This window comes from Synchiropus splendidus, chromosome 3 (genome assembly GCF_027744825.2).
Source record: "Synchiropus splendidus isolate RoL2022-P1 chromosome 3, RoL_Sspl_1.0, whole genome shotgun sequence".
In the NCBI taxonomy this organism is placed as follows: Eukaryota; Metazoa; Chordata; class Actinopteri; order Syngnathiformes; family Callionymidae; genus Synchiropus; species Synchiropus splendidus.
The window spans coordinates 5,830,403-5,856,660 of NC_071336.1; the positions used below are offsets into that span (position 1 = coordinate 5,830,403).

A 26,258-nucleotide genomic window follows, 5' to 3' on the forward strand; every position below is an offset into this window, starting at 1 on the left:
CCCTTTTTTTCCCCTTTTATTTTCAACCAGCCACATGCAAAGACTCGTATGACTCGTGCAACAACAACTCCTGAATGAAAACAGAAGACGTTGGATTCATTCATTCAAAATTCAGTCACACTTCAAATTGGGGGGGGAATATGTTACCATCAATAAGGTACTTTTCATAGTATTCATAGGTGTATTAGCAGCATTTTAACCTGTAATTTAACATTTTAAAGTAGTGACAAGCGCCTGGTTAACACTCATATTTCACACAAGAATGTCACTGAAACTTCACTCTAAACAACATAATTTGATTAGACTGTCTTTATTCTTCAAAGATAGTAAATAAGCAAGTAATTAGCTTGTTAATAGTTAATGTGTGTGTAAGTGTAATGGAAAATTCTATTCCAATTTTGAGAATTAATTCTATGCACCATTGTTTGCAATAATTGTCCACAAACAAGGTCATTCTTCATTGTTAGTTATTACTCCTCCTAGGTCATTCCCATCCCAAACTGCAAAAACAAAACTGAATGACAGACAGATGCCTTTGTGTACTTATATATGTTGTGAATGTGCTGCATGGAGTTTGCATGTAGTCTAGTGTGCGTGTGGATTTTCTCTGGGTACTCTGGTTTCCTCCCACAGTCCAAAAACATGCTCGGTAGGTTAATTGGACAAGTCAAGGAGTAGGTGCGCATGTGTGAGTGCCCAGGGATGGACTGGCGACCTGTCCAGGATGTATTCCTGCCCCTCGCCCAATGACCACTGGGAAAGGCTCCAGCACTGCCCGCAACCCTGAACAGGACTAAGGGGTTGTTAACCGATGATGTAAGTATGTATGTATGTTGTGAATGTATGTACATTGAGTTGCTGTGTTTATGTGAATCCCAATAGTAATATCGGATACATATTAATCTATGATAAACGTTTTGTGAGTTATTTGGAATCTGATGCAGTTTATGCAGACAGAAACCACTGATCACACGTATAATGAAGGTCAGGCCACAACACAAACTGGCACCAAGATTAGCACACGAAAAAACCTGATTGCTCCAACCATGTCATTAGCATGTGTGATCTTCGTTGTCTCTTGTCTTTAGCAACTCAATGTTCACAAAAAGGGCACAGAGAAGTCTGCCTGCCATAGATTGTTGCAATGTCTGTCATGGCAGTGATGAAGGAGACAGTCATCTCAGCAACGGAAAAGTTTTGGCAGTGTGAAAGCCTCCCATTATCCATGAATGAGGCTTGACTAATGTGAAATGAGGTCTCAATGTCACGGTGCTCATAGAAGTCAGCAACTCAGGTTCTTGCTTTGACTTCCCAGCTGCCATAATGTTGTCTAGTAAAAAATAAATAGATAGATATAGTGAACACGTCAGTTTGCGGCACAGATGACGCACTATGCACTAAACAATGAAAAAATATTTTTAAAGGAAGACTTCAGGGGCCTGTTGCACACAAGTAGGATAAGTGATTCAGTTATCCTGGTTCAACTTATCCAAGATCTGGGTGATCAAAAGAAGGGTATGTTTTGACAGAAATCACCACTGTCCTGTCCCTTACTGAATCTCCATCCGCAGTCAGAAGGAAACCAACAGTTATTCCACTGCACAGAGTTATCACATTATCATATATATATATGTACAGTGACTCTACTAAACAGAAACACACATAAAAATAAATACACATTGTGATGCCATATGGAACCGCCACAGTCTGTAAGCCTTGTGCCACCTTTGTGACCTCTGACTTCTGGATTTATATACATGAGTTGAGAAGGTAAACATACATTATACATACACTATATAAAGTCCTAACACTATATTACTCTATTGTTTTTCAAGATGTGTCTTGGAATTGTGGGAGGAAAGGAGTAAAATAAGGATTGATAGATTATTTGTGTTTACAGTCAGCTTGCAGGGCATTGATGTCATAACTTTCCTCCCGCTCCAGTTTTTTAATTTCGAGATCCAGTTTTCTGATTGTTCTCCTTTTTATTTCAGACTCCAGTGCAAGGTCTTCCAGCTTTTTTTTCTTGTATTGTATGTCCACATCTGCCAGTTGTATTTGCCGGCGTAAATGGTTGGCATGTAGCTGATTAATAGCTTGTGAGTCCTGTAAACACATGACTGTTAGCACAGCAGGAGTGTCACATCCTTCCTTTGATACTCACTATGTTGACAGGCTGGCTTTCTCCATGTACAACATCTGGCTCCTGATGAGGAAATCAAATTTAGTGTGGTCACCAAATATTGTGGAGTGGATTGTACCTCCACAGGCGCCAAATGATATCTCAAGTTAGGGCTGAATTTCAGGAAAATTTTAACAGTGATTATTCATAAAGACATTTCAATTTGCATCGTGGCAAAATGCTAGTATTTACAGAAATGGCATTATTGTCTCTAGGGTTTGCTGCCTTTTATGGTGTCAAACGCTGGGCACGTCACCAGGGCGGCCCTTGTTCGACACAGCAATTACGCAAACCTAGTGGCTGCATAAGATGCACCATGCCACCCTTACCAAAGATCTCATGGCATGCAAGTGTCCTGAGCCATCACAGTCGATTTTATAGCTAAGACAGATGCAGTGTGTGCAACAGAGACCCGCCAAACACATGGAGGAATGAACGACACCGCTGCCAGCCCAGCAAACATCCTTTACTTTTGACCATCATATGATCGTATCTGAAATCAGCGTTTCAATTCTGGATACAATACATCGCCCTACCTCATGCCTTAGGCAATCCAGAGAGATGGTCTCCTTATCTTCATCGCCATCTGCTGCTGCAGCAATGGTGTCTTCACCCTTTCACATTGAATGGGGCTCATATTGAAACTAGCAGACAATACATTCCTACAGTATGACTTGGATGGAGAACTCACAGGATCAGCCTCTTCTGGTGCTGGTGTTGGCGGGTCCAACAGAGAGACAGTGCTAGCAGAAACTTAAGGCAAACCAAAGTCAGTGCCCAGTTGGATTTGCTATAATGTGGTTACATCTCATTTAGAGAGTGGAGAGTGTACCTTGGATGAAGCTGGCAGCTACTTGGGAGGGACATGATTTTGCATCTGTCCTCCCAGGGATTCCCACCAACACAGGCCTGCCGTTGACCTCCACTGGGGTGATGTCAGGTTTTGGTGACCCATCGCCGCTGCTTTCCTTGTGGGTCGTCTTCTTGACTGCTAAGACAGTAGACAAGACATGACCCTTTGGCTACAGTGTACGCTTATGCTTTGCTGAGTGATGGTCTGAGCACTAACCATTTTGCAGAATGTTCTTGTATTTAATCTTGACTTGCAGCCATGTGCGCGTCGGCCCCGTCGTATTAAATCTACAAGCACACACATTTTGGAAACACTTTTTCAGTCTCCCCCACTCGAATATCAAATGGTGATGTCTTGGCAAGCCTGGACTCATAAATTGAATAATGATTATAATTTCTAACAGCATCATTTTTTTTCGTTTTAACGTCTATCTCACCTCGGTACCAAACTGCAGGAAACTATTTGTCACAGTGCTCGCACCTGTCTGTCCACTTACAATCAAATTAAAGTGTACAGTCGCAGTCGAAGTATTGACTGATGGAACAGCAGATGAGGAAAGGTGAGCTTCATTCATAAAAAGGCAAAGTCAGTCAAGTTAATGAGCGCATCTGTTCATCAAAAACTTATGCAGTCTACACTTCACAATTTCCTCTCACAAGTTGGAACTGATTCATAACACAACTGCTTTTTGCGGGGTTTGAACTCACTGATGGCACGTTCGCTCTACTTACGCATTCAGGCGGTCTGCAATAGTTTGCCACGCTTTCTCCCGCTGTTTAATGACTGTGGCGGTGTTGCCTTTCTGTTTAATCCGGTCTTTTACCTCTTCGTACGCCTCCATGAGCATCTCTGTCTCTGACGCAGAAAAGTATGCCGCTCTAGTTGTCATGGTGAGGGTCCATTTGCGCGCACTGATCCCGGATTGTGATCCCCAGGCTCGCTGAATCCGGGCCTGCTCACTTCTGCTCAGCCCGGCTTGCTCCTTGTGCAACCGAACAAGCTTTAACGCTCTTGCTTCGGATTGGTTGAACCCAGCTAGGTCATTAATCCCGGATGTCTCAATCCCACTTTGGTGCGACAGGTCCCTGCTCCGCACAACTCCCAATCCTCTGGCACTCCACGGTCAGGCGTGCGCACGAGTGTCCAGTGTCATATTTATAGTGTTTCTGGCGAACATTATTTGCTCGAGGGTGAGAACGACTCCTTTATAAACACCTGACTTTTTAATTGTAGCTGGTCACCCACTACAGCATCAGCCTTTGACTTGCATCTTTTTGTGTGTGTGAGTCTGCGATTGTATATGTGGCAAACTTGTCACTGGATTGCCGTCAGATAGGTTTGGGAGCAAGCTTTGTAATGCTTTTGATTTGCTGTTGTTGGCTCTGAAAGCATAATTTCAATGGGGAATGTATATTTAATTATTTAAGATATCAAAAACAAATATAAATAGAATGTAAAATTAACACAAAAGTGAAATAGTTGTGGGTCATTGCGTGATGTACTGTGCAGTGTGATGGTGTTATATATCAATGAATAACCAAATGTTTCTGCAAAGAATTGTAGTGACACTAATTAAAAGTTGAGACTCACAGGGTGATTGTAGCCTTAAAATATTTTGATAACAAAAGATGCAAACCTAATTTGTTATGGATGAGCATATACTGAACAAGTGACATGGTCGTGGTTGTTGGTGTGGTCATTTGCAACTGGTCACCTCCCAAAGACATGAGCAGCGCTTGCCCAGTTTATCTGGTGATTAGTCTGTCTCCTGGATTAGTCGTCTGGTCCTCCACTTAATGAATGAAAAATAGACTTAGAATTATTCTAATTGATTCTCTCCTTACGGGTGATGGGAAGAGAGTTTGGGTATTAATGACAATGAAATGAAATGTCCAGATTTTATAGTGACTTGCTAAGGCAGGGGTTCAGTCGGGTCGAGTATAGATTTGATGTGCCTAGAACGTTTTTTTTTTACAGCAGTTAAACACTGAAGATAAAGCAATAGACAAAGAGCAAAATGTCTTTCCAAGGTTATTAGAGAGCATAAGCAAAAGAGCACAAAGTTACATGGTAGTGTGCACAGACAGTCTGTCTCAAATGCAGTGGAAGGCACATGATGGGGGCAACTTCTGTGAGGATAATGCAGATGGGGCTGCGTTTGATGTCAGCCGTTGACCTCCAGAGATGCTCCTGTGGTCTCATGCCGGGATGAGACAGGTCATAATGAAGGTTGGCTCGGAAGTGGTGCTCTTGACAGTTGTTAATTTCTCTTGAGATCCTGTGTTTGTAACGGAAAAGAAACTTCCTCAACTCCCTGGATTGTAAACTCTCTGACCTTATCTGACAGACATTCTAAGACTTGATCCTGACTTGTCTTGCTGACTGTGGTTATATGACGGCCCAGAAAACCAAATTACTGTGTTAGCCTGGCTACGTTTGAACTTCTAAATATATTTCTATATTATATATTTAATAATATATTGAATACTAATATATTTCTATATTATATATTATTCTAAATAAACAGCTTATTCTCACAACTGGAGAGAAATGCAAATTTCTTTTAGTCGGACTGCGTGACCTGGATAGTAACTCGACAAAGCTCGCATGTTTCCGAGTAGCTCGAATATGACTGAGTGAAGTGTGGCTGCACGAGCTTCAGGTGCACAGTAAACAAACTTGTTGTAAAAAAATCATGGTCTAATTATGTCTACTAACCCTCTATACAATCAAGAAGTCAAGTATAAGTTGCGATGACGACAATGATCTGCGGATATGCAGATCTCTCTTCAACTTCCTTCCTTTTGAGCAAGAAGATTAAAAGACATAATTTGTTGGTTTTAGGAAACAACACTACCACCATGTAAACAACCATGAGCATGGTTGCTATGTGAGTGGCGGCTCACAATGGTGATCAAAAGCAAGATTCTCTGCTTCTGTTACTCGACATCTTTCATTCTTGTAATACATAGACAACACAATCTGAGATAGACGCCCTATGTACTGTGCTGAAAAGGGTGTTTCAGGTGAGCCTGCACACAATAGGCTGTGAGCACACCAGTCCTTAAACCGTTCCCATCACCCTTGTGTGGTTGGAGTATACGACAGCTTTGTCTGTGTATCTGTATGTAAGTCTAAATAAATGCAGGCGTAAAATGCGTGAAATACATGATAGGATACAACCTAGTGCACTGATGCTGCGTCTTGCATTAAAGAATTGCATTAGTTGTGATCATAGAGGACATATGCGGGCTTTCGGAAAGCACAGAGCAGAAGAGATCATTTATCCAGTGGGTGGGAGTGTGTGTGTCGCTGTTTTTTGATCTGGTGAACAGGTAGCCTCTTTTGTGCCACTGCCACTACATCAAGGCTTCCACTGGATTGTGTGATCACACCAATAAATATCCACGAATATGATTTCAATTTTTCATGGCCTGCGGAATATTGCTCCATTAATTTGAAAGAAAATAAAGTTATGCCCAAAGGCTTAATGTTGACCTTAAACAAATCATGTCTGTGGTTAACTACAGGATTAAAACAAGCACATGTATTGTCAAGTTAAAAGCATTCTTTGTCAGGCTCCATATTGTTTGCCCAGGGCTTCCACATCATTATGATTTCTTACTTATTGATCTCTAAGAGTTAACAGAATCTAATAGGCTGTGCAAATGTTAAATGCAGTCAAAGCGGGAGAGAGGAAAGGAGAGTGAGCAGGGGCAAAAGGAGCTTGTATTATGGTGGATTAGTGAGCAGGAGATGGGAGCAGTAAGAGAAACGCCCCTCACTCGGATGGGTGAGGGGGAGGGGTTGGTCAGAGAATCCCTCCTGCAGGGGTCTCTCCATTGTCTCCACGTAACACCCCTGAATGGAAAGCTGATTACAGAACGTTTTATTCCATTACAGGGATGCAAAAGCTGATGAAGCATGCGGTCTGCCTGTCTTCCTGCTGCCTCTCTGGATTTTGGTGCAAGACCTTTTAGATGCAAACCACACGCTGTCTCTGCATCACGCCACACACACACACTTTCTCTTTGTGGATCTCAGAAGTGCTTGTCTATTATTAAAAGCTTTTAAAATCGCCAGTGCCTGGGCTGAAAATCAAACCCAGTCCCTTGTTTCCAAGGAAACAGAAGCTTATAGACTGCTCTGTTTTTCCCCTCCCCAGAGGCTCATATTTCAAAAGTGTCAGCAATCCTGTGGCTCACACTGCTCCTTTCAGCTAAAAGCTTTTTATGCAGCTTGCGGGGCAGAGAGAAGGGAGTGGTTTGAGTAGAGGGAGGGAAAAAGAAGGGCCTCCCCTCTTGTTGCCAGGGCAACCTGATGTCACAGTGACATCACACAGCACTAAAAGCTTTTAACCGGATTCCTCTCCTGCCCTAGGCCCCATTTTGAGTCCTCTTTCAGCTAGACAAGGGGAAAGGGCAGGAGGAGAGAGACGTGTGTGTGCTTGCACGTGTCACACTCTCCCTCCTCACGGCACCTATTGCAGTAAAAGGCTTTCAAATCCGACCCATGAGGAGCCTGCTGCTGGAAAACCCAAACAAGCACAGGCCCTCAGAAACTGAAAATCCTAAAATGGCTTCAGAAGATGGCTTCAGCTACCTGCTGCCAGTCCAAGCTGAGAAGCATCGGCGAGCCCCGAATTGGACGGACGGGGAAATGAAAGCGCTTCTGTACGTGTGGGAGGAATACCACAACGAGCTGAAAACCAGCAAGAGGAACGCAAAGGTTTACGAGAAGATGTCTCAGCGGTTTTTCCAGCTGACTGGAGAGCAGCGTTTCAAAGAGGAGATCAAGATGAAAATCACTAACATGTCTTTCCAGTTTAGGCAAGTACGCTCAGCAAGAGTTCAAGTTCATCTGATGCACAACTGCTAACATCTTTTTTGTGCACTTTTCCAGGCGTCTCAAATCTACGGCCGGTGAAAGTGGCGAGGTTCCAGACTGGCCTTATTTCAAACCCATTGAGAAGATCCTCTCCAAACCGCTGGAGAATGGACGAGTGACTTCTCTGGAGTTCCAGGCTTCGGCTGCTGGCCCTTCTTCGGAGAACATGGCGGGGCAATCGGAGGAGGGCATGGTTGGCTTCATGCCCGAGTACACCGGCTCTTCAGATGAGATGGAGATAAAACAAGAGCTAGACTCCTTGACTTCCGACTCTGAGTGCTCCAGGTAACAAGTGAGGAGGTTTTGAACAATATGACTTTCATTTTTTAAAATGTTCTTTTTATTGAGCTTTTCAGAGTTCTTTTGACTTTCAGACGTTCTAAAACACTTGATAGAAGGACTAGTTAATTGAAGTAACCAGTGACAATATGTGAAGTCAAACACTGGACGAATCTTAGAGCCACTGGAGAAAGGGCTTCCTCTAACACCACCAACAACAACCACCAATCTAACAACACTGGTGGTGTTAGAGGAAGCAGAGAGGTTGAGATTCTCCAACATGGATGAGAGCATTCAAAAGAGCTTCCTTTCACACCATTTCACCCAGCAGCTTTGCTGGACAGAACCTTCTAAACGTTTTCTGTTTAGTTTGTGATCACCAGATTGTTTCCCAAATATGACTTGATGGATAGAGAAGCAACAGTTTGCATTATAATCTAATCATTTAAGATAGCAGGAACTAAAATAGAACCTGAACGATTTGGTTATACTGTTCACTCTACACTCTTCAGCACTCGCCCAGTGTCAGCCAAGAAAAGAGCAGGCAGCAAACACCTACTGATGAAGAAGAAGAAGCTGCGGATGATGCAAGCCATGTTGGTACAGCAGAAGCGATCGAGCAGAGCCATAGAGGAAACGTGCAGGGAGGTCCGTCGAGCCCTGCACCAGCAGAACCTGCTTCAGGTCCAGTGTTTGCAGCTGCAGGAACGTATGATGAATCTGCTAGAGAAGATGGTCCTTCCGTCCCCGGGCGCAGCCATGCAGATGGCCCAGTGTGGAGGCAAAGACCCAAAGAAAGCTTGAAGGATTGTAGATGAATCTTGAACATGAGGACTTCCAATCTGTCATCACAAAGCTGTTCATGACATGATGGACCAACTAAAAATAACTTTACAGACCAATGCACTTCATCAACGTCTATCCATCCCTTTCCACCACTCACCTGCGGTCGGATAACAGGGGCAACTAAAGAAGCTCTGACTTGCCTCTACCCAGAAATCTTGCCCAGACCAATGGAGAAGTACAGATTGTTCTGGGTCTGCCTTTTGGCCTCCTCCCATTTGCCAATGGTCAGAGTACCTCACGTAGAAAGGGACACGATGCCTGAGACATCTCAACTTGAGTCTCTACGTAGAAGTGGAAGAACGGCAGTTTGACTTTAAGTCCAGACACTCAGCAAGAGAAACCTAATTTATGGCCCTTATGTCTGTCTTGTCTTTTCACTGCTCTGTGTTTTCAGTTTTCTTCCTAATCAAAGGAAAAAATCTGTCAGTTCACACCAGTGTGCATTTGATCAAATGCAAGATTTTTTGTGACACAGCAGAAGCCACAAAGATTTTTGCCACAGTTGTTACACCACTTGACACCAACTAGGCATTTTAAATTAAGCCCAGATAATAGGGCAGAGCAGCCTTCAAAATCCCTCTGCTCTCAATATGTGGCTGATTCGCAACCATCACTGAACACTTGTAGGCTTAGTAAATCCAACTGACAGCGTTAAGCTTACCTTGATACCATATCACACTCATCCGCAGCAGAGGAAGTCCATCATATTTCCAGTTCTTTCAGGCTGAGATGCCCTGCTTCAGAGGAGAAAACGCTTCAAGGTGAATCTGAGTTGAGGCATTTTCCTGAAATACTTAGCAACGCCTAGTCATACTTTGCTCAAACAAAGAAGCACACGTTTGCCTGTATTCATGTATATGTGAAGATAACTGTTTGTGTTTTTGCTGAAATAAACAGATTTTCCCATCTTTGGGATTGTCATTGTATTTGAACAAGTTTGACAATGTTCACTATCCATACTGTTATGCAGGAACATTAGCACATTCGATTGTTGAGAATTGTTCAAACGTCTGCTCATTGTTTTCAGTGACTTCCATATGTCAGTGGAACCACATGAGAGCGGTAAAAATGCCATGTGACCACGGAAGCCGTTAAAGCACTTTGTCCACACGGGTGTGTTTACAGACGGGTGGTTTGCAGGTGCTGAACTTTTGGGGAAGAGACACTGACCGAAGACGGTCATGCAGAGGAATTATGGGACACAGCATGTAACATAATACTGGTAAGATCCGTGCTCTGTATTTGAATGTATTATTTTAAAATTACTTTTTAGAAAGTTAACGCATGCGCTATATGACCGTCGGCTACAATGCAGTGGTTAAAAAACCCATGTATTTTTTTTTAGCGGTCGAATTTGAAATTATATAAACGTTTACCAACTAAAATACGAATTCATAGATTCAGCTATTTTAAGTAGGCAAACGAAGCTTTCGCCGGTGACAGCCAATAGAAACGGTCCAGTCGTTTGAATATCGAATGTGACCGCCGCACTGATTGGTCGAAGAGCCACGCACGTGACACTGAAACGTTACGCTGTCATGGTTACTATGAAAGACGCTTTGTGAATGGAGGGAGGCGGCGCCATATGCTCCGGTGAATCACAGCCCAGAGTTGAACCTCTGCTGAGAAATATTTAGCGTTTTGTTTGTTATGTTAGAAGGGGCAGAGATTACAGGAAACGGGTTTTGATGAAAACTTCCCAGCCAAACAGGTATTTACATTTTTTCTGTGACTCGAAAATAGCGCCACTGATAAAAGTTGAGCACGTTACGCCGTTGAACTTTCAGCAACTAGCTAGACGCCGTCTTCACCGCCTTGCGCTTTTTTGTTGTCGTTACTGAGGTTTATTGTGTTTTGAATGGATTCTAAACGATTTTGAGCAATATAAAGTGTTGAAGTACGTTAGAGCGCAAGCTGCTGTTCGTGTTTGGGGAGGTTATGTATTTAAATTGTGTTGCGCCTCAAAACCCCGTCGTGTTGACTTTGTTACATTGACATGTAATTGTTTTATTAAGATCGATGTCACATTTTATTGATCAAATTAAATGCCGAAATATCGTTAGTAATGCTCCTCCATGGTTAAACGTATTTACTATATATGGTATATGTTTTTTGTTTTGTATGACGTCGTGTTTTACGACTATTCGTTTTAATGACAAACTAACCACTAAAGTGATTCGACACACGATTGAAATGAATATGCATTTTTCTGTTTAAAAACCTTTTGTAAGTTTTTATCAAAGCATGTCTTCTACGTGTACTTTTCGAGCTGTTTTGTAACTCTTTACAGCGTTGAAAAGTTGTTAGCTATGCCCTTTTCTACGTTTATGTATATTAATATCTAAATTCGACCTAGTAATTTCTGAAAATGCACATTTGTAAAGAGTGCGGTAACCTTTGTAGCACCAAACCTTAAGTTTATATTGAAAACAAGTCTTTTTCTTGGATTGTAATTTGTTTATCTAAACTTTGTCTTTGTTCTGTACCCGTTTAGACAGAGTTCTATGCTCAGAAATAAGTCTGAAGTTTTCCATTTTTTTCTGCAGGATGGCAAACGCACACTACTGTTGACTGGGGTAAGAATTTATGACAATGAAGATACAAGGACAACCTGAGGGTGCCCGGAGACGTCTGGATTTAAATGTAGGGGAACTCCGGGGTGTAGAGATCATCCGGGGCCGAGCGGGATATGGCTTTACTATTTCAGGACAGCGTCCATGTTTGCTGAGTGGAATCCTGGAGGGAAGTCCTGCTGACCTTGTGGGACTCAAACAAGGGGATCGCATCATGGCTCTCAATGGAACGGATGTGTCTGCCGCTTCCCATGAGAGCGTGGTGCAGATGATTGGCAGCTGCGTTGGACCTCTGCGGATTGTGGTGCACGCTGAAGGTCGAGCCATTGGAAACCCCATTCTAAATGATGAAAAATTTGGAATCAGCCCCAAGCGAAGTCTTTTCCAAAAAGCTGGAGTGCTGCGCACCATCTCTGATGATTCAAACAACTCTTCCTTCGACTCAAATCATGTGATGACCTCGAAGCAGAGGCCAGTCTCAGAACCTGACATGTCGATGTGGTATAAACAATGGAACGCTGGAGCCATGCAGTCTAAAGAGGACATCGACTCTGTATTCATAGAAACAGAGGCTAATTCAGACTGGAGCATTTTGAATATGACCCTAGTGGTGGGATACCTGAGCTCCACTGAACTGATTCTCAACACTTCCGAGTCAGAGGAGGAGTGTCTAGGAGCCATCCGAGAGCGAATACGACAGCTGGGAACAGAGCAGGATACACATACACTTGTGATGATGAAGATCATGTTTGACTGTGTTAGACTTTGTGATGACATGGGGGCAGTTTTGGCAGCTTTTCCCACAGAGAACCTTGTGTTAGGGGCTGTTTGTGCAGAGGATCCACGGTTCTTTTGCCTGGTCACTACTGCACATATAATCAACGGCCGTGCTCCGGAGGATGCTCCGCTGAGAGCTTCCTGTCATGTGTTCTTTATTGATCCAGATTTGGGCAACCATGAGGACCATCTGGGGATTGCTGGGCGCTTTGGCTTTAACTGCACTCCTGATCCAGATACCCTTGGTTGCCTGCAGTTCCCCCAGACTCCCCCTGATGTCCTCCACTTTGTGACTGTCCTCTACAGTGATATGGGGGAGGCTGTGGAGAGGCTTCGTGTCAAGCTGGACTTTGAAGCTCAGCAACTAGTGAAGGACAATATCAGCACTGGTAAACAGGGAAGTGCCAGCAGCAATGGAGACAGTGGTATTGGCAACGCGTCCCCCCCTGAGGAGAGAGCAGACAGGGATTTCCCCTGTGCAATCCGAAACCCCCCTGAGACCCTCCTACCAAGCTGTCCTTGGGATTATCCTTCACCTGAAGACTATACTCAACTAAATCTTACCAAGAATGACCAAAAAATTAACCCAGTGTCCAGCAGTAGCACACATTCTCTTTCAGAGTCACTACCTGGCCCTGATTCCTTAACAGGTTTCTATGGAGGCCCCCCTCCAAGGCTCGAGTTTCAGTTCAAGCCTCCTCCACCTCCTCTGCTGGTGGGCAAAAAAACAAATGTTTTTGGAGAGCCTCTCAGAAATAGCCAAAAATGGTTTTCAAAGCCAAAGTGGGCCAAATCACTCAGTGGAGACCCAGAATCCCAACTGGCAACCAACAGCTGGTTATCCAGTGATAGCACTGGGGATGACCCAAAGAACCTTCCACCCGCCATGAGCCAGATCCCACCAGACAGATATCAGTCTACTGGGTCCATGATGTTGCCTCCCAGAGACGAATGGACTAAGCAACTCTTGGACCAGAGAGACAAACAGCGGAAGGGTGGAGGGACAAAAAACGTGAGTACAGTTCACCTGAGGTGATGATCTCATCATCACCACGGTGCTTTTTCATTAGATGTGATGATAAAAGAAATTAACTAACATGTGGCCAATTTCAAAATATATATCAACAACAGGAGGAAAGTACAGTGACTGAAACATTAACATCCGTTAATATTTTTGTCTCATTGTGACATGAATTGCAATGACTGGATTAGGCATATCATCTGGTGGATGGTTTGCAACTTGCATATGTTTATATTGAGTCAGTTGGGCAGATTATCCTAACAAATGGAAAAACAACACTCAACAAACCTGAAGCTTTTATTTGAATGCCTTTTGAGAAAAGGCATCGCGACTGACAAACCTTGATAATAATATTGCAACTTGATAATCTAACAACAGGTGTCAGTGCACGGTCGATTGTTTTTATTCTTTTAAGTATCACTCGTTCGCTTTAACTGATAATTTTGTTATTGAAAAGCCTGGTTTCACTGGGAGTGTCGCATGCATGTGGTAACGTTAACTTGTGCATTGTTGGACTTGGTGTACTCGATCAGGCCAGTGCGTGCTGGTTGAAGAAAGTGCTATTCACATCATTGTACACACGAGGTTGCTATTTGTCCACGGTGGGGGCAAACCCAAGCGCACTGATAAGCTTGGTCACGACACCAGGCTTTACTCAATTAAGTGTCGCATAAATCGAGTTTAAAAGATCAAATGAGTTGGAACAAGACAATATATGGTGTGCAAGTTAATACTATTTAAAATAATTACTCATCATCAGAGGGGCGTGTTTTATTTTCATGTGCAGACCTACTGACTGGGAAAAAGATTCTTTAGAAATTATCATTCACTTTATGTAAGTGAACTCTCAACGGGTTGTTACATTGCAGCAGAAAATAATGATTAGTTGGATGTAGATATATTTGGATATGGCAGAGTGATTCTATAGTGATGATTATTGTTCGCTGGATTGATATAAAATAGTACGTAAATGTTCTAACTATTAGCATATATGAATCAGTTCTGGTGACATCAGATGTCTAAAGGTTCTGAGGACTGACAAAATTGTGCACTTGGTGGAATCCATGCTAATGCTGGGTGCGACTTGTGTCCTAAATAACCCTGCCCGTAGGTGTGGATTGGAACTAGCTTGGACTAAGCTTTCCTTCTCTCATTAAAAACAACTGCGCAAAAGTGCGCGTTGCCAAATAACCCACCTACAACATGGGAAATGTGGGTTGTTTCTTTTCTTCATCAGCTTCATTTGAGCAGAAAGGAGACTCTTTGGAGGCCTGGGAAACTACAGTATGGCATGGAACTGCAATTATGTGCAGCGCCTTCACTGCAACTCAACATAAGACACATCTTTAGCTTGAGCTGAAATTTCTTTTTGTAGATAGCAAAAGCAGCGACAGCACTACTTCTTCCTCTCTGTTTTATGTTGTTATGTTAACTGAGTCATCAACTGTAATTACAATTCCATTTAGCTTGAGAAGTTGTTCTTTTGTTGCTGTTTGTCTGTTCGTTAAGAAAAACAACTGAATATATTTAAAGGAACTTTTTAGTATGTGTTAGTAACAGAATGAAGCACAGTGGATTACATTCTGACGGTGCTCTGATTTCTGATCATCAAGATTTAAGGAGGTTTGGGAAGAATTGGCAATTTACTCGTTTGGATTCTGAACCACTTGGTTCCGAACGTGAACTGAACTTTTAATACACATACAATCGAAAGTATAAAATCAATCGCCAAACATGCATCTTGCAATCTTGCGTGGTTGGTGGCTCCCTTGAGTAAAGAATGACAGCTCTGTCCCTCATTAGAGACTTGGCTTGAACAATCTCATCTAGTCTCCTCCCTTTAGAGGTGACATAAAAATGAGAGGATTACCTCCCTACTGCGGCTGGGTAATGCCCAGTGTAATCTAATAAATAATCTTACTCTTGAACTGACAGAATCTCTGTACAACTCTTATATCCGCCTCAACCTCACCAACAATGAAATTGAAATGAATAGTACAACTTCATGTAACAAACCTAAAGCTACATACAGTAAAGAGCTCACTGGGAGGTGGGGTTTTTTCCCAGGATACCAACACTCAAAACAAATCTATTCGGCATGTGAGTGCCAATTTGTTTGCAACACTTCTTTTGGCAGATCATTCTACTGCTAATGTTTCTCTTCGTCGTAGGGCCCAAGGATGTGGGGTATGGGTGTTTTACGTGCCTCCAGGCGGCGCTCATCTAAACGTCTAAGCATGGCCAGATCCCTGGATGACCTTGAGGTGGGTGACAAGTTCTTGAGTTGAGTGTGCGATGTAATGACTCACCTGTCGTTGTTATTGTACCATAATGTTTTCTAAGAAAGATCTGTTTTGTTTCAATGTGGCCTTAGAGTGTGAAGTCTTGCTAGCAGTTGTTCAGTCGTCAGCTAGTTTGTGAAATGGTCATCCAAATGGATGCTTATTCTCACCATCCCCCCTATTCTGTTCCACTTTTTGCTCGGTCTCAACCTTTCATTTACGTTGCCTTCAACTGGTTGCTTGCTGCTACACTTGCAGTACTGGTGGAATCACAAAGTGGCCTTTGTATGTGTTGGATGCATGGTCTTGTTTGCCCTCGCTAATGAGCATTGCTGCTCCACTGAATATCATGGCCGCATTCTCCGATATTAATGTTGCGCGGGTTGTGCTTTCCTTCCCTGGTGCTCTGTGCATGATTGTAACTCATCCCAAAATAATCCCAACCTCTGTGTGTTAAAACAGTCACCAGACAAGACACAAAGATGAACTTGATTAAGCGTTGTATATCAACAGTGGCACAGTTACACCTGCAGGCCTCACGTTGTATTTAAAGAGCACACCAGCCACACAAATCTTCTCCTTAGAAATGTCCAAACTAACACAAAACATGACTTGTTGCTATGAGGCTTAGGATTCAGCGCGATGTGCTCCAGATGTGCAGCCGCAAGATTAAAGATGGCTGTAAAAGGTTACGTCAGTTGCAGAGTTTCCACTTTCATATTCACTTTTATTACTAGTCCATCTGTTTCACAAGTCTTCTATAAAGTCCCTTGGTCTCCAACAAATTGTAGAGCTGTGGCTACCACCTTGTATGACTTGTATTACGTTTTAGTTTTTCCTACTCTGTATAATATATCTGACTTTTGCTTGTTACATTTACCTTTTTACTTAGAAAGATATGACCTGACTGTCCGTTAAAGTCTGTAAAAAATATTGACTGCTGTGATATAGTCATGTCTGCGACCAGCGGTCATAGCTACTGCCGCCAAACTGTAACAGCAGACTGAAGTTGTTGATGTTTGAGCATGAGTGAATGTCTTTTGATGAAATGATCACCATTCAGCTATTTTTACTCTACACCACACCTCATTTGTTTTATTGTTCATTTATATGACTTTTTTTCACAAGACCAAGTGTGGCATAAGCCTGTGAAATTAAGGATTTGTCTACCATTTTTCATGTGTCATCAGAGTAACTGAGAGCATGTCGCTCATCAATTTGACTGTTCCAAAAGCATTTTATCAAAATGGGAATGACATCGAATAGTTAACAAGTGTCTGATTATTTGTGCTGTGCTTCCTTGTGGATCAGTGCAATATGATTGTCATATAAAGAGCTGTGCTTCATAGTGGGCACTTCTCAAAGATGAATTGTTGCATGATGGAATTAACACTAAACCCATATACACAATAATTCTATAGTCAGAAATGATCTTGAAGATCATTGTTTTTCTGTTGTTATAATTCGTAATATTTGAATAAAAAGATCACACCTGACAAGATGCCACTGGTTTCCGTGCACAAAGCAGTCGTCTTATTCGTATACTCCCTTCCTCCAAAGGTTAGAACAATTGGTTATGGCAGTTAGAGCAGACACGTTGGTTGTTATTTTTCTACCCATCTCCAAGCCACGTAGCTGTTCCAGCCCACGCATCAAGTCAGCAAGGCACACACAGAATCCCAGTACCTTCTTTGGCTCAACAGCAGAGGAAAGCAGTAATGTAATTCTGTGCAGAATCTTTTCTTCTCTGATGAAGGCTATTTTGATGCGCACAAAGCTTTTGTCGTCAGATCCTCTTATGTTTGAGCATGTCGAGGAATGTGCTGCTTTGTGCTTTCCACACGGCTTGTCAAGCAAATGAGCCCACGTCCCACCACACCTTGATACCATAGAGCATTTTCCTTCTTTTGACTACCTCATTTGCGCAGACCTACACTATACTACAATGTCATATCTGCAGACCCAGCAAACTTCTGAAACACTATCTTGGAAAAAAATGGCAGGCTTACGGAATGGTGAGATGTAAAGCAATGGTTTAATAAATACCAGTTAATCATAATGATCTTAACTGTTCACTCTGTGAGAGGGCAGGTGGTCCCCTGTCAATAGCCTTAAAATTGATACTTGAATTTATCATGAACCAAAATACTTGAACCTTATAACATCTTATAACAGGATAGGGAGGAATACAGTTGTCTGCCTGCACTCTATGCCACACAATAATAACATGATTAAATGGGTACTTTTCCAACACAAGGTGCTTGTGGAATTGAAGAGGTTCAGCTGTGTCATCCTACACATGCTTAAACACAGGTTTGTCTGACGTACTTACGTATATATTGTTTTTTCTGTCATCAGTTCTTAGCCGAATATTTTTGTATCTTCTCTTTCACTTCAACTGTGAACTTTCTTTCCCCCTCACATAGTGCTAGCTACCCATATTCCATGCCTTTGGGTAACAAATCTATCCTGTGGGTGTGTCAGAAACCAAGGGAAGGCACAAAGACTCAAGGGACAGGGAGGGAGGTAAACACAGAGGAAATAGGGAGGAATTTACAGCACAGAGAGGGAAAGAGAGAGAGAGAAGCGGTGAGGGAGAGAGGGTGCGGAACCAGCAGCTGAGGAAGAGAGGGAGCCTTTGAACTCCCAGTAGCTGTCAGGATTTTCAGCTCTCCTGCACGCTCTCTTGAGCTCTGTGTCTCAGCACTGCAAAAAGAGTTGAGCACACGCTCTGCGGATCTCCAGCGGATGGGCTCCTTTACACACACCAAGCGTGTGGAGCAGCGCTGACAGACGAGCCAATCAAGGCGCCATCCATGGAGCCAACTTTAACATTCAACTCTGTAAGTTCCCTGAGATCCTGGAGGCTTTATCATATCATGTGGTCCGACCATGTTCCTGCTTGTCTGTTGGGCATTGATACTGTTTCACTTTGTTTGAGTGGTATAAATCTCTTGTGCGGTCTGTCTCGGGAATGTTTTCAGAGTTGCAGCTTTTGTGTCGATGCTCACACATAACTACTATCAACATCAAATTGCGATTTGGTCAACATGTGGCATATTGAAGACATGAATGAAAATTCACTGTATTCAGTATTGTTGCACTTAAATTGCTTCATGGCACTGGGAAGTGGAGGTCAATGGTTATCTCTTGGAGGAAAATATCCTGAATGAATGTTCATTTTCAGGACTCACATGAAAACCGTGCCTAGTTAGTAACCCAACGCTTCAAATTGCTGTGGTTTTATTGCCCCATTTGTGTTCGGGGAGACGTGCCCCTATTCTGCTTGTTTATCCTTTTGCCATCTTGAATCTAGTTTTGTGTTTTGTGTCTAGAAATGTGTTTGTGGCTTATCAGCAATTGTGGTATCCCCTTTAAAAACGGGAGAGCATGTCATTCACATGCCCTGTCTCCTTAATGGATGCCAAGCGATAACGAACTAACCTTGTGCCTGCTGTTTTTGGTTAATCCATTCAGCAAAAACTAGTCTTCACTACTGTAATGTTGCATGTTGATGTTTAACTGTACCACTATAGCTGGCACTCTTTGAAAAGTTTCTTTAAATGAACTGCAACATGCTGTGGGAACCTTACAGTGGGGTATAGATTAGGGCACCTCATTGAAAGCAGATTTTCCATCTTCAACTGCTTCTTGAGTTTTGGTCTCTCAGGAAACTCTTCTGTACCTCTAGCACCCAGCTGATACAATGTTGTCACCTCAAATGACTGTGCCCACTAATAATTTTAGTGCGTTCACAATGATGAGACAAACAGTTATTGTGGGAATGGAGATGTTACAGCCAGGAGCCGGATTACCAGATGTGGCTCTGGTTGCTGAGCTTGCTCTTTGAACAAACTTGCCATGGAAAATATGTGCAGCCTCATCCTCTCTTAACACTGTTCTATGGCGTGTTGTCACACAGTCGACATTATCTGCGAATATGAAAGTGTTCGGAATTAAGTTGTGCAACCACACTGTGACCAGCAAGATGTGCTGTGTTTTTTTGCTGCTCTGCCTCACTGAAAGGGAATCTAACACTCTGGGCGTGGAGTTTATGCAGAGAAGCCCGGCGTTCGTGCTTATAACCAGTGTGGCAGTAGTTAAGACATGTCTTGGAGACGGCAGTCTGCATATTCTAGTCTCATGTGCAACACCTGTGGCACGGACAAACCAAGGCACATTTAATTGATGTTATTAACCGTTAAAGAGTCAGTTTTGCTTGTTTAAACTGGAAAGGATTGGAGAGAACAAACTGCCCAAGTACTTCATCAGGCCAGGTGCAAATCTTGAATAAGCATGTTGAGGTCTTGTTTAATATGTCTGATGAGCATGTTGTGAATAAGTTTCTCCACATTCCTTGAGAAGTGGTTAAACAGCAGTTGTTCCAGAAATCATTGGAACATAAGAGATACCTTGGTGTCAAGGTTTTGACTGAGCAGGAAGGATGGAGGGAAAGATCTCCCCTGTTCTCTCGATTTAATCAAGTCAATGACTCATCTTTACACATTGAGTTGTGCTGCATTTATATTCGAGAGTTCTGTTGAACCACACTAGCATTGTGTGTTGTGACAAGGAGCTCCAGTGCTGGTTTCACAAATGAAACCATGCCTGGATAATAGCCGGCTAGCTCACACAGTAGCAACAATAGCTCTGATGTAGGAGGCTTTTGTTTGAATCCTAGAGAGGTGTAGACCCTCATTAGACCAGGCCCTTGGCTCCACTTGCTGCTCCATTACAAGCAGCTGTGAAAAAGGGGCGTGTCATGTGATATTGGTGTTAAACTTATTAGATCGTAACAGTAACTAGACTAGCCTGCCACAAGAAAGATCACATTAAAACTACACATGGAATTATAGGAAAAATTAGTGGAAGAAAACATAAAATAGGGGCAGAGAATTTAAGAATTGTTATTCACTATTCCTTTTTTCAATCTCTGAAGAGTTTGAAGACATTAAGCTTACAGTATATATAATGGAGCAGAATGTAGTGTAATGTAAGAAACCAAAACCAAAAGTCAATGTATTACAGGAGATTGAAATAAACATTCATTCATTCACACGTGGATATATATATATACACACACACACACTTTATTAATGTCAGACTGGTGACAATTACAAAATGTGATCAGCCATGTTGAAACTAACCTATGCATCTGACAAGTGATTATGTAGCTGGCAGAGACAGCTACCTGCACAGTTGGCTGGCATGTCCCTTGTCTTTTTGATGATGGTTCATGAAAGTCAACGGTCCACCAGTTAAACTCTATTTTTCTTTCATAGTATTCCAAATGTACATTTCAAAATAAATGTGCGTATTTGGAGACAGAATTGCATGTGCGTTCAATGGAACAACAAGGCAGATACGTTACCTTTGGTTACGAAATCTAACAGCATTTGAGATTTAACAGCAACTGAGAAACTGAATTGTTTAATATTAAACACAGATGTCGAGAAAAACAGCTGAGATAAAATGATCAATTGAAACTGAGGTTATTTATATATTCGGTTAGTGAATTTGCAAATTGATGGATTAAAATGTGCATAATTTTCGTTTTCAAGTCTGCTGATGGTGTTTACATTTTTTTCTGACCAGTTATAATGTACTGTGTGTAGTACATTGTAGTAGAGTGTAGTAGTAGTGTATTTTTAAGTCTCTCCAAGTGTCATTTAAATGATTTTAAACAAGGTCTTCCCCCTTCAGACTGCCTGGCCGAAGGCTGGGAGGCAGGTGGTGGCTGATCAAGCTATATTTGAACTCTGAGGTCTGACCCCCTTTCCTCAGACTCTATCCTGAGCTCAATCCTGAGATTAAAATATCCAACACCTGCCTTCTACAATCATAAATAGATAACCACATCCAAAATTGACTTTATACAAAATCCTGATTTAGTATAACATGATATGAAGGTCGCCTGCTTGTTTTCAGCGTATTCCTGTACTGTGAACGTGTTGTAACCTGCTGCGTGTGTCATGGCATCAGGAAAGGAGAATTGGCTCCAGGCAGTCAAACTCTTTTATCATGTGACATAACAGGATTGCTAACAGATGGCAACAGGGATGATTCAATCTTGCGCCACTTGGATGGCATTTCTTGTGTTTGTTGTCATGTCCTGTAGACACCAAATATGTTGAGAAAGTCCGTCGCCCAATATGCCAGAACCAAGAACTGATGTTCAACATGCTTAATTTTGGTTTCCAACAATTGTCTCCCTGCTCACTGAAATGATCACATATGCTGTTTTATTATCAACCTTATAGTGTTATGTTCAATGCATGTCTTCAAAATATCACATTTCAGAGTTTCACTCCCAGTTTTGGGTATATTAGGTGGGGATCGGGGAAAGAGAGACCAGACTAATTACAAGGGTCAGGTTTCAAGTTGGAAAGTCCTTTTGCGACTTTATGGAAGAAAAATAGCCATGAGAGGGTGTGGTGGCATCTTATGTGGTTAAACCACCTCAAGCTATCCACATTCAGCGTGTGAGCATGGCCTACTCTCAATGATAATAATTTCAGGGGAGGTGGTCCTTATTTCTGGTTTCATTCTATGTGGGTTTTCTTTATGTATGCCAAAGTTTTCTGAGAAGTTCCCCCTTTATGACTCTAAGTCTATAACTATTTAGTTGAACAAACTGTTGCGATTTGCTTTTAATATCTTTGAGTGGATGGCTGTCGTTGACTACTCTTTAAAGAGACGACAAATCACTGATAATGGCACCCCAAAAGCTTGCAGTATAAATTACAAAAAGCTTCAGCAAGTTATATCAACATTGAGCTGAGCAGCATGATTCTTTACAAATACCAGTGCTTATTCTGTTTTTGTATTTTAAAAAAAATATTATTATAAAAAGCTTGACAAGAAAATATTACTTATTGAAATGAACTCAGAGCTGTAAGCTTGTTTTCGCGGCCTGTGACTGAAACCTTGACCGTGTCTGCTGTAGGAGTGAGAACATTGTTTTTTGTTTTCGTTTTTTTTTTTTTGTACAGAGTGCATCTGATTTTTGTTATGCTGACAAGAAACCAGAAGTACGCAAAAAGTACGCCCAAAGAGTTCGGCTCAAAAGTCAAGTGAGTCGGGTTTTGGCTGCGGACTTGATCCCGTTCTAAGGGGCTTTTCACACTGCGGTTTATGTCTTCTGTGATGATGTGAGCCCGAAATGAATTTGCCACCAGCTGCTTGACCACCTTATTTATTTGTCACTTCTTGACACTACGAGTCATCGTCAACTCAGTTTTTAACTGATGACGGAACGCCGCCTCGGCTGAAACAGCATGTGGCGTTTCACAGCCAGAAGTAACCATGAAAGAGTCTCAACGTGTTTATTTTACAAGAAAATAATGGAAACAAGCTGCATAATACAAAGCGTCTTGACTTATCCATACTTCTCTCATAACTTGTTGAACAGAAGTAGAGATCTAGGCGTCAAAAATGATCAATGAATAGTCTGGTGATTTTCAGTAACTTCAGAAAAATCAGCGTCTTTCCTACTCGCTTTTCTCCTCATGAAGACAGCTGCGCAGCTCCAAGATCACGGCAGTGAAAACAATTAGATCCCTGCATTATTAATTTAAGTCAATCTGTCTGTTAGTAACATCAAATGTTTATCAGCCTACAAATGTTTTTGGATGGGTTGGTGAGCAGGCACAAAATAATTATACACTATATTATTATAACATACATTGTTCCTCAGTGTTCCAGTGTTTGGCATCCTATGCAATTTTCATTCAGTGGCAGAGTTTTTAAAAGACACTCGAAAAGGTGGACAAATCAATGACATGCGTCCAGACAGCAGGTGATCCGAAACCATCTGTTGTGGCTTACTGGTTAGTCCGTGGATTAACATCGATCATTGGATTAAGGTGGCGATTTGGAGTGGCTCCTACTCTAATGCATATCATCTGAACTTCACTGGCGCATCTGCACTAGATTGTAGGTTAAAGAAAACCACATTCCATCATAGACAAGGGTTGATTGCGATTGAAGTTTTCAGTTTAACTATTAAGGTGATGTAATATTGTTGGACACTGGTCACAAAATATGAAATCACTGTAAGATAATGCTTTCCATGTTATTAGATGGATTTTGCCGTTTTATTTTAAATGTTGAACATTTAAAATAAAATAAAAAATTTAAAACATGAACATAAAACATCTTTTTTTCTAACACATATTTACTTGTACATTTGAGCTGGAGCATGTGCTTGGCTCATTGTGTTTGTTTCATCTGCTCTCAAAAGAGAAACATGATGCTGATACTAAACCTGTGGGGTTTAGTTGTGTACATGTTTCTACTGAACAAATTAACCTCAACTATTACTCACAAGCTAAAGTTAGTCAATTACACAGTTGAACAGTTTCCGTCCTCATATTTAAAAAGTCTCCTTCCTTTAATAAAATCTTCCCCTCATTACGTTTTTTTCCTTCTTTGCATGACACAAATTGTTTAGTCTGTTAATGTGCTCCCCTCTCTTATCAGTGACCACACCCTCTAACTCAGAAGGAAGGACTGTAAGTGAGGATGTTATTTTCGGGGACAGTTATCAAATGTCAGATAACTGTTCTTTTTCTTTAAGGCTTTTCAGTTGAGACTCTGTCATGAAACCCAAAGTTGAATGCCTATGGTTGCTCTTCAAACCAAAGGTGTACTTTGTGAAAATATTTGCCAAATAATAAACGCTTGTGTTGCGACCTTGAACTTCTCTACATAACCATTCGTCAGAAACGACTGCTGGCTCACTGGAACACATCATTTGAAAAGTACATTCAAAGAGAATCTTCATTCATCAGCTGCTTTGCCCATGTGAAAGTTCAAATGACAAATTGCGCCATCGCGCTTGGTAGATGGCCTGATTCATTCAATGAATCACAAGACGAAGCTAGACATCCTATGCACCCTTTTTATCTTTTCTTTCCTGTGACTCATGTCTTGTAGCTAACATGGCAACACCTGCATAGATGATGTGAGATGTGAGATGCCCTGAATCATCAGCATCTAAGGAATGTATGAATGACTGTCCACCATAGCTTTTTTTGAGACAAGGTGTTTCATTTCTAGCCAGGACTTTAATGTCAGACAGTAGTTTCCCTTTCATTGGATCTTCATTTGTTGATGTATACACAGGAGTGGGGTCATGGTTCTGTTCTTTGGCCAAGGTGTTGTAAGAAAACCTCATGTGCTTCCAACATTTCATCATGACTAAACCAGACTATGTCACCCCGTTATATTGTATCGTACCGTTGTAGTTTTAGCTTTGTATTTACTTATGATTGACGCTTGACGCTGACACGTCCTTTGTATACCGAACACTATATTTGCATTTGCTAAATTGTGTGGACCAACATGAAAGAAAGGAATGATTTATTTGACTGAATAGTCACATGACATGTTACATATGAATATTGTCACAGTGAGGACTGACCAAATTCTGACCAAAGTTAGACCTGATTACATCGATCGAGTCACAATTTGATGTTTTTTTTATTTAAGTTTTTTTTAAGCGGGTCAAACTCACTTGCTGATTGAGCTTTTTATAAATATTCGTAGTTTCAGAGCCGACGCATGGGCTCTCCTCTGTGTTCATTGCAGCTTGACATCATGTTACAATGAGGATGCAGTCGTTGCACTTATAGTCAGGTTGAGTGCCAATTCCGATTCCCAGGTTCTGGATAGTGGCAATGACTATAGAAACAATAACTGAAAAAAAACAACTTGTCACCTGCATACCATAACTCTATATTTGCTTCTCTCCTGGTAGTGTTAGTTCAACTCTAGCTGATAGCTGATATCATCTTGGAAAGGCCTACATTGCTGCTAATTTGAAATGGAAGCATAAAAGTTCACTGTTTTGCAGAACCAAGGCTGTTTTGTTGAGCTACCAAACAGATTGCTTTTGAAGTTGAAAGGACACAAGTACCTGAATTTCCATGACATCTAAATTATCTAAAGGTTTGCGTCCAAAAGTAACTACTTAAGATTCAAATAAATAAATAAACAAATATCATGAATGCCCCATCATTGTGTGTTTGCTGCAATAAACATACAATATCAAGTGTATGATGCTGGTAAAGTGGATGTTGCATGTTGATGCATTACACAGTCAATTCAAGCACGGGTCCCGCCTTCTGCATAATATCCTGCCGCCATGGGCAATACGTCAGGTAAAAAAGAAGAAAGAAAAAAGGCAGAGGGTAGGGGGTAGGTAAGCCATGGGGAGGCGCACCTTATGTTATGGAATATTTTGTTGATTTGATGGGTATTCAATATATTGGATACAAAACAGTTAATCACAATATTCAGAACATGTAAACTCCACTGTAGAACTGCTGTTTTTTTCTGTTTGTGAGTTACTTAGAGTACAATATGAAGTACAAATGGAATGGAATGGATTTACTGCGGAATGCTCGTTCTCTATATCCGTTTCATTATTCCAGCCAAATGAATAGAAAAACATTTGGGGGAAACTCGAAGCTAACCATTTGTCATTTCAGGATAAAAGTGGGTCTAAAAACAGCCGGCAGATTAATTGTAGAGATCTGCCAAAACGGTGGCGGCA

The 26,258-nt window shown here is 41.7% G+C and overlaps 3 protein-coding genes across 10 annotated transcripts in view; 2 read left to right on the top strand and 1 right to left on the bottom strand.

The window, feature by feature from the left end:
* Positions 1 to 104: 104 nt before the first annotated feature.
* Positions 105 to 4,014, bottom strand: LOC128756230 (uncharacterized). Of its 3 annotated transcripts, none has more exons than XR_008414207.1 (7): positions 3,859 to 4,014; positions 3,252 to 3,322; positions 3,015 to 3,173; positions 2,874 to 2,935; positions 2,719 to 2,796; positions 2,165 to 2,206; positions 105 to 2,106 (listed from the first exon to the last, which is right to left on the bottom strand). XR_008414207.1 is itself a non-coding variant. In XM_053860578.1 (7 exons), the coding sequence occupies exons 1-7, from the start codon at positions 3,922 to 3,924 to the stop codon at positions 1,885 to 1,887; spliced, it is 789 nt and encodes a 262-aa protein (XP_053716553.1). In that variant the 5' UTR covers positions 3,925 to 4,014; the 3' UTR covers positions 105 to 1,884. The 3 variants fall into 3 exon arrangements, 2 of the variants coding, with proteins under 2 accessions (XP_053716553.1, XP_053716551.1); XM_053860578.1 differs by having other exon boundaries at positions 3,015 to 3,170; positions 3,767 to 4,014; XM_053860576.1 differs by having other exon boundaries at positions 3,767 to 4,014.
* Positions 4,015 to 7,433: 3,419 nt separating this feature from the next.
* Positions 7,434 to 9,876, top strand: msantd1 (Myb/SANT-like DNA-binding domain containing 1). Its single transcript, XM_053860539.1, has 3 exons — positions 7,434 to 7,864; positions 7,938 to 8,207; positions 8,714 to 9,876. The coding sequence occupies exons 1-3, from the start codon at positions 7,548 to 7,550 to the stop codon at positions 9,003 to 9,005; spliced, it is 879 nt and encodes a 292-aa protein (XP_053716514.1). The 5' UTR covers positions 7,434 to 7,547; the 3' UTR covers positions 9,006 to 9,876.
* Positions 9,877 to 10,621: 745 nt separating this feature from the next.
* rgs12a (regulator of G protein signaling 12a) overlaps positions 10,622 to 26,258 on the top strand; it is a 38,542-nt gene continuing 22,905 nt past the window's right edge. For 4 of the 6 annotated variants that reach the window (XM_053860555.1, XM_053860556.1, XM_053860557.1 and 1 more), the window contains exons 1-3: positions 10,622 to 10,758; positions 11,594 to 13,409; positions 15,590 to 15,682. In XM_053860555.1, the coding sequence (XP_053716530.1) occupies positions 11,634 to 13,409; positions 15,590 to 15,682 (1,869 nt within the window). In that variant the 5' untranslated portion in view covers positions 10,622 to 10,758; positions 11,594 to 11,633. Of the gene's footprint in view, positions 10,759 to 11,593; positions 13,410 to 15,589; positions 15,683 to 18,299; positions 18,544 to 26,258 lie in introns of those variants that run through there. The other 2 variants (XM_053860560.1, XM_053860562.1) reach the window with 1 other exon arrangement.